Genomic DNA, 7,934 nt, shown 5'->3' with positions numbered 1-7,934 from the left:
ACCGTTTTTTTATTAGCATTTCTACTACCCATAAATTATCTAGTAGTAACATCTCCCCAGGACCCTTCAAGGCTATCTCCATGGCAACGACCATCTTGCGGACTGAGAACTCTGTCCGTTGTGGCCTGGGGGAGGACGACGTACCAGGCCACTCACACACGAACTTCAACACACTGATATGCATTCACTACCCCCCCGCCCCATCCCACACCTTCGCCTGCTTCTTACCCCCAGTGTGACCGGACGGGGCTGTGGCTGGCGCCGTGAAAGGCTGCTGGACCGGCTGGCTGCTTGTCGGTGCTGGTTACCTTCTGCCCCCCAATGGATGGGCTTAGATCACCCAGTCTTTGGATTACCTCCCTTCCCCCCTTCCTACTCGTTGCAAGTCATGTCTAAGATGTATGTGCTTATGTGCTAAGGGGTTTTTTTCCTGCTCCCACACTGTACCCCTTTCGGGGCATAGTCGGGGGGTTGTTGTTTTTTTCTCGCCTTCTTCCCTCATGTTATGCTGTAATCTTTCATCCACCCTTTCTTGCAATTTCGATGCTTTTGTACCTGTACTCTAGCAAATGACAAATAAACCATCATCATCATCATTTAATGATTAATATCCAGAAATAAAAAATCTAAATAAATGCACACATTTTGACTTAAATGTTACCTTATTTTTCACGTCTGTCCTTCTCACTTCTCCAACGGTTGTACACTTTGTCCAGGTTGATGGCTTCGTCTGCTTCTTGCTTTGACTTTATGCGCATCAGCTGGTCCAAATGTGCCACTTCAAGTACTCACATACTTTGCCATGTGATTATGGATTTGTTGAACTGACAGCATTGATGCATTCATTTTGATGGCAAGTAAAATATTGTCAATGAGAACTTTAACTTGCTTGGGGTCAGATTTTGTTTTGCGTGACAGCTCGTTCCTTTTCTCTCTGTCGTTTGCGCTCCCCGCAATAATGAACCAACCCCCTGTCCCACCTTGAGTCTTCGTACAATTCCAACAGCTTTCAAATGACTTTTCTGCTGAATGTGACGCTTGAGGTAGTCCAACTCCCATTCAGTCCACAATGTTACCGCTGAAAGCTCATTTGCTACTTTGGCTTCGCTGCATGTTTTGCAGAGTAGACCTTTCTCACTCGAAAAAGACAAAATCTCACCCAGTTTCACCGCTTGTTCTTCTATTTGCACATACTCCGACAGCCATTCCATCCTAAAAGAACCGCATTTCTTTTTTTCTTTGGCTTGGTGAGTGGACGTGTCGCCGGCGCTGCCCGTTCGTTTCGCCATGATAAGGGGTTGCATCTCATAACCCCGCCGTATTGTTGTTAGCTAGCTAACCTGCATGGTTCGTATGGGCAGGGCACTATCAATGCTATGATTGGCTGCGTAGCGTAAGTAAACCGTATCGTATCATTGGCTGGACACCTGTCACTCACTGTGTAACATTGAAAAATGGTACAAAAAACACATTATTGATTTCATTAATTAGATTAGATTAGGTCTAATATTAGATATTAATTAATACTTTTATGGTGAATTTTGTTTTATGCGCTGCATAGATTTTCTTGTGCGCTGAGAATGTGCGAGCAGTGCGCGATTGCACAGGCGCGCAGCTTAGAGGGAACATTGGTCAGGACTGTCTTGAACACAGCTGCATCATTCATTTCCTGGAACTGTTGGGGAAATCTATATACAGGAATTTTTTAACATACAAAAAGTCTGAGTTTTATTTTTATAAACTCTTCCTTGGTACAGTAAAACATTTTAATGTTAGCATAATTTAAGCTAAATCTCAGAAACGATCTATAAAGATTCAAAATCAGTTAATTGTTTACTTGTATATGCTAGTAGTGTATGATTTGTCGACATCTTATTTTGAAAAACGGATGTTGTTTCACGTAGTTCTTTCCGCTAACTTTGCAAAACCGGATGTTGTGTCACGTGAATCCTGCCGATAACTTTATCAAAACCCTTGCGCGCTCCCAATCGAATGCGTGTACCGTCAACATTACATTACATTACATTACATGTCATTTAGCTGACGCTTTTATCCAAAGCGACTTACAGTACTGTTACATTCATTCACTGTAGACGCAGCTACAGGGAGCAACTCAGGGTTAAGTGTCTTGCTCAAGGACACATCGACTAGGGCGGGGATTGAACCTCCAACCCCCTGATTGAAAGACATCAGTCTATAGGTGCACAGAAATTTAAGTGTCGGCTGAGTTGACCAAGGAGATCCGAGTGTCGGCTGAGTTGACCGCGGTGATCGACTCCAGTGCCCCGCGACCCTAATGGGGATGAAGCGGTATTGATAATGGATGGATTCATTTGAATATAAAGCATTTTTTATGTAAACTTTTTACATGCGCTCAACAGCATCCATCTTCTTTCTTTAAGATCTTGGTTGGTTTCATTCAAAACAAACATGCTTCTATTGTCTTTCATCTTAGGCCGGTGCAGGTGTTTGGGTGTCTGCCAGACAATGCAGGCATTACCTCCATTTAAAGTTGATCCTGCAGCATTATTAAGCAGTTAACCTGTTTAAATTCTAAAAGAAACACCATCAAAGAGTTCATTCATACTTCACATTTCTGCTAAGGCTAAGGATGACAAACATATGATTCCCAATGACACACCTACTTTTTCAATAAAATTATTGGTTTTCCTCATAGAATCTGGTGTTATGATGCAGCGATGTTGCAAGTGGAAAATTATTTTGTCTTAATTTCTTGTTGCATCTGAATTTTTCCAGTGACGTGAAACTGGACATCTTCACCCATGAAGAGTTGAAAAACTCGTCCAATGTGATGAGAGTTATCAGAGGGAGTGTTGAGCCAGGTCAGACTGCTGACCAAGTCCAAAATATCCATTTCATAACGTGTGCGTGTGTAATTGAAATAATGATCGCTAATGACATGAGACATTATCCACCTCAATAAAACACAGTACAATCCATTTTATTGTCATGCATTTATAAAGGGAAAAAAACAGTCTTTGGTTTCTTTAGAACATCAACTACCAGCTCTTACATATTTGGTGGTGTCCGAAAAGTTCTGTTCTCATGGCAAATACCTGTTTTCATAATTAACATGTAGAGGATGTTGACAAAGAATAACGGTGGCATTTTGTTGTATGTATGATCTTATAAGCCTCGTCAATGGAGTAGCCTCAAAATATGTTTTCCCACAGGTCTCGTAGTTATGGCTTCTCCCCAGAGTGGGCTCTTCTCATGTGAACCAACAAGGCTGAATTACGACTGAAATCTTTTTCACATGTTTTGCAAGTCAATGGCTTCTCCTCTGTGTGTGTCCTCATGTGGAACGTCAAGTTACCACTACGTCCAAAACTCTTTCCACATGTTTTGCAAGAAAATGGCTTCTCACCTGTGTGTGTTCCCATGTGGCTTTTCAAGTGATAAATATATTGAAAATCCTTTCCACATGTTTTGCAAGAAAATGGCTTCTCACCTGTGTGTGTTCTCATGTGGCTTTTCAAGTGATAACTATATCGAAAATCTTTTCCACATATTTTGCAAGAAAATGGCTCCTCACCTGTGTGTGTTCTCATGTGGACCCTCAAGCTAGCACTAAATCTAAAACTCTTTCCACATGTTTTGCAAGTAAATGGCTTCTCACCCATATGTGTCCTTGTGTGGACCTTCAAGTTAGCATTAGATATAAAATCCTTCCCACATGTTTTGCAAGAAAATGGCTTCTCACCTGGGTGTGTTCTCATGTGGAACGTCAAGTTACCACTACGTCCAAAACTCTTTCCACATGTTTTGCAAGAAAATGGCTTCTCACCTGTGTGTGTTCCCATGTGGCTTTTCAAGTGATAAATATATTGAAAATCCTTTCCACATGTTTTGCAAGAAAATGGCTTCTCACCTGTGTGTGTCCTCATGTGGCTTTTCAAGTGACAACTATATCGAAAATCTTTTCCACATATTTTGCAAGAAAATGGCTTCTCACCCGTATGTGTCCTTGTGTGGACCGTCAAGCTAGCATTAGATATAAAATCCTTTCCACATGTTTTGCAAGAAAATGGCTTCTCACCTGTGTGTGTTCCCATGTGGCTTGTCAAGTGATAACTATATTGAAAATCCTTTCCACATATTTTGCAAGAAAATGGCTTCTCACCTGTGTGTGTTCTCATGTGGACCGTCAAATGACTACTTTTTCCAAAATTCTTCGAACATGTTTTGCAAGTAAAAGGCTTCTCACCTGTGTGCGTTCTCATGTGGACCGTAAAGTTACCACTACGTCCAAAACTCTTTCCACATGTTTTGCAAGTAAATGGCTTATCACCTGTGTGGGTTCTCTGGTGTGAAGACAAACCTGACCTGCACTTGAATGTTTTTCCACATGTATCACATTGGAAAAGTGCTTTCCCGATTTGAGTATCATTGGGAATCTTTAACAAGTTCTCATCGTCACAGTGACTTCTATTTTTGGGATCTATTTTCTTTGGTTCTGGCTCTGGATTTCTGGTTGATTCAGAGTCTTCATGCTCACTTCCTTTACGATCTGGGCTCTCAGCTACGAGCTGGTGGTCAGTTGTGGGTTCTGGCTCACTGTGGTCCGTTTCCTCATGAGTAGGAGTCAACATGAAGGTCTCCTTCTCCTGCTTCAGCTCAAGCTGCTCTCCCTCTGGACTGGTGCAGAGTTCCTCTTGTTCCTTTTTGGTCTGTGGAGGCGCTGGGTCCTCTTGGTCCAGACTGGAGCTCCTGTCCTGAATACAGAGCTGCTGCTCAGAGAGAACCTCCTCTTCCTCTTCTTCCTTACAGACATGTTGCTCTGGGAGCTCTGGAGGGAAAGAGAACAAAAGGAAATAGGTTATAATCTGATGATAAAAATACCAACAAGTGAAACCAAGCTTTCACCACACCGGCTATCCTGACAGTGGACGAGGACAGGATGGTAAACTTGTGTGAACCCAGGGCAGAAAACCAACATCAGTATTGGATCAAATATTTTAACTTGTTCAATCTTCTTCTCAGGGCTCACTGACCAAATGGTCGCATTTTGCGCTAAAATTAGACACAGTGCGATAAATTTTACATCAACTCGCATCTTGCGCGACCAGCAAATTAGCAGATTTTTTGTTTTGTTTTTGTTATTAAATATTTTTGTTGCTGACAAACTTGTTCTACACTTCAGCCCACTATAGTTAGCGGTAATGCCTGAATGACTGGTTTGCTAACCGACATTAACTCCAGAAGAAGAAGAAAGGAGGCGAAAACCGAAGAAGAAGGCTGGCCTGTGTGTGTATGGGGGCTAATGTGTGAAAAGAGGCGCACCGGAGACGATGCGACCGCGTTGGCCGTAGAGTGAGAGGTCAGAGGATCTCACCACCGGCGGCGTCCCCCGAGTTGAATCTCTGGGTCGACTCAGCCGACTCTCACATGTCTGAGCCCCTAGAGACTGATGCTCACGGTAAACACATTCGATCGGGAGCGCGCAAGGGTTTTGAGAAAGTTAGCGGAAGGATTTAAGTGACAACATCCGGTTTTGCAAAGTTAGCGTAAAGAACCACGTGAAACATCCGTTTTTGAAAATAAGATGTCGACAAATCATACACGAACATATAAAAGTAAACAATGAACTGATTTTGTATCTTTAGAGATCGTTTCTGAGATTTAGCTTAACATATGCTAACATTAGAACATTTTTACTGGACCAAGGAAGAGTTTATAAAAATTAGTCAGACTTGTGTATGTTAAGAAAAGTCCTGTATATAGATTTCCCCAAGAGTTCCAGGAAATGAATGATGCAGATGTGTTCCATACATATCTGAAATCCCCTACAATAGCAATCAAACAATTGTAATGTATCAATTAGGACATTTTTCAAAGTTAAAGTCCTAAATGTTTAAAGAAATCTGTAATTTCTTTACTGTTTGAGTTGCTTTATATATGTATTTCCTCATAGTCCTCATAGCAATAATGCTACACAAAAAATAGAATGATTCAAGATTCAAGATGTTTTATTTGTCACATACACACACAGGGTGTGCAGTGAAATGAAAGTGGCAATGCTCAGCAGGAATGTGCAAGGGCAACAAGTACACACTATTTACAATAAAAAACACAATATTTACAGTAAGTGTGTGTGTGTGTGTGTGTGTGCCTAAGAGGGGCAGTTGTGTGGGTCTATGTGGGGGTCCTGGTGAGGTCGGAGTTCACAATCCTGATGGCCTGAGGAAAGAAACTCCGTCTCAGTCTCTCTGTTCTTGCAGCGTGACGAGGCGCTTCTGCCTGACCGCAGCAGCTGAAACAGTCTGTTGTTGGGGTGGTGAGGATCCTTCATGATCCTGCCGGCTCTGGTTCTGCACCTCCTGGTGTACAAGTCCTGCAGGGTGGGAGTGTAGTTCCAATAGTGAGTTCAGTCGAACGCACTTCTCTCTGCAGAGCCTTCCTGTCCTGTGCGGAGCAGTTGCCAATCCAGGCTGTGATGCTTCCTGTCAGGACGCTCACTACAACGCCAGAGTAGAAGGACTGAAGGATCCTCTGGGAAACTTTAAATTTCCTCAGCTGCCTGAGGTGGTAGAGGCGCTGCCTTGGCTTTCTCACCAGAGTGTCTGTGTTTGTTGACCATGTCAGATCCCCGGTGATGTGGACTCCCAGGTATTTATACCGCTCACCCTCTCCACAGTAGTCCCGTTAATCCCCAGTGGTGAGTACGTCCTGTTGTTGTACCTCCTAAAGTCCACAATCAGCTCCTTAGTTTTGGTGACATTCATGATGAGGCTGTTGTCCTGGCACCAGAGTGACAGATCAGCAACTTCCTCCAGGTAGGCCTTCAAATCGTTGACGGAGATCAGGCCCACCACCACTGTGTCATCCGCAAACTTGATGATGGTGTTGAGCTGAACCTGGCCACACAGTCATGTGTGTACAGGAGTACAGTAGGGGCTGAGGACGCAACCCTGGGGATCCTGTGTTCAGGGTGAGGGATTTGAGGTGTGTGCCGACCCTGATCACCTGTGGCCTGGCGGTCAGGAAGTCCAGGATCCAAGCACACAGGGGGGTGTTCAGTCCCAGCTCAATCAGCTTGGGCAGGCTGGTGGGGACTATGGTGTTGAAAGCTGAACTATAATCAATGAACAGCAGTCTCACATAGCCGCCCCTCTGGCTGTCCAGATGAGAGAGTGTGGTGTGCAGTACCTGGGAGACAGCATCATCCGTGGATCTGTTTGGGCGATAAGCAAACTGCAGCGGGTCCATGGAGGAAGGGAGGAAGGCGCAGATGTAGTCCTTTATCAGCCTCTCAAAGCATTTCATGACCACCGAGGTGAGGGCCACGGTCGGTAGTCATTCATACATGCTGGAGAAGCATTCTTGGGCACAGGGACAATAGTGGATCTCTTGAGCAGGCGGGAGGACCACGGACTCAGCCAGGGAGAGGTTGAATATTGTGGTGAACACTGGAGCTAGCTGGTTAGCACAGGTCTTCAGTACTCGCCCAGATATGCCATCTGGACCTGCAGCTTTCCTGGTGTTCACCCTCAACAGAGCCCTCCTCACACTGTGCTCGGTCACAGAGTGTGTGTTCATCCCCAGCGGTAGAACTCACCTCGGCTACGCTTAACGGTGTTGTTGTTAGGCGAGCTAGCGCTGTTGTTGCTAGCCTCAAACCGTGCATAAAATGAGTTCAGGTCGTCCGCTAGGGATGCGGCACTCACCATAGCGCTGGGGTCTGCTCTGGTAGTCTGTGATAGTCCGTTGCCTGCCATAGGGCGCCTGGTGTCGCGCTGCTCCATCTGTGATTCCACTCTGTCTCGGTACCTCTCCTCTGGCCTTCTTCACCGCCTCCTCAGTCCATAGACCGCTGCCTTGTACTCGTCCATGTTGCGGATACAAGACCGGAGTTATAGGCAGCAATGAGGCGTTCACAGCTTCACGGATGGATCTATCAACCCACGGCTTTT

General features: G+C 44.6%; 1 protein-coding gene across 4 annotated transcripts in view; it reads right to left on the bottom strand.

Moving 5' to 3' along the window:
- Positions 1–2,946: 2,946 nt before the first annotated feature.
- Positions 2,947–7,934, bottom strand: part of LOC130197435 (gastrula zinc finger protein XlCGF57.1-like) — a 23,716-nt gene continuing 18,728 nt past the window's right edge. Inside the window, exons 3-4 of one of the 4 annotated variants that reach the window (XM_056420136.1) lie at positions 4,145–4,775; positions 2,947–3,892 (exon numbers count right to left, since the gene is read on the bottom strand). In XM_056420136.1, coding sequence (XP_056276111.1) covers positions 3,204–3,892; positions 4,145–4,775 — 1,320 coding nt within the window. In that variant the 3' untranslated portion in view covers positions 2,947–3,203. Of the gene's footprint in view, positions 4,811–7,934 lie in introns of all 4 variants that reach the window. The other 3 variants (XM_056420137.1, XM_056420135.1, XM_056420138.1) reach the window with 3 other exon arrangements.

This window comes from Pseudoliparis swirei, chromosome 7 (genome assembly GCF_029220125.1).
Source record: "Pseudoliparis swirei isolate HS2019 ecotype Mariana Trench chromosome 7, NWPU_hadal_v1, whole genome shotgun sequence".
In the NCBI taxonomy this organism is placed as follows: domain Eukaryota; kingdom Metazoa; phylum Chordata; class Actinopteri; order Perciformes; family Liparidae; genus Pseudoliparis; species Pseudoliparis swirei.
Note: the sequence above shows the minus strand (reverse complement) of the source record. Positions and strands in the feature narration are given on the sequence as shown.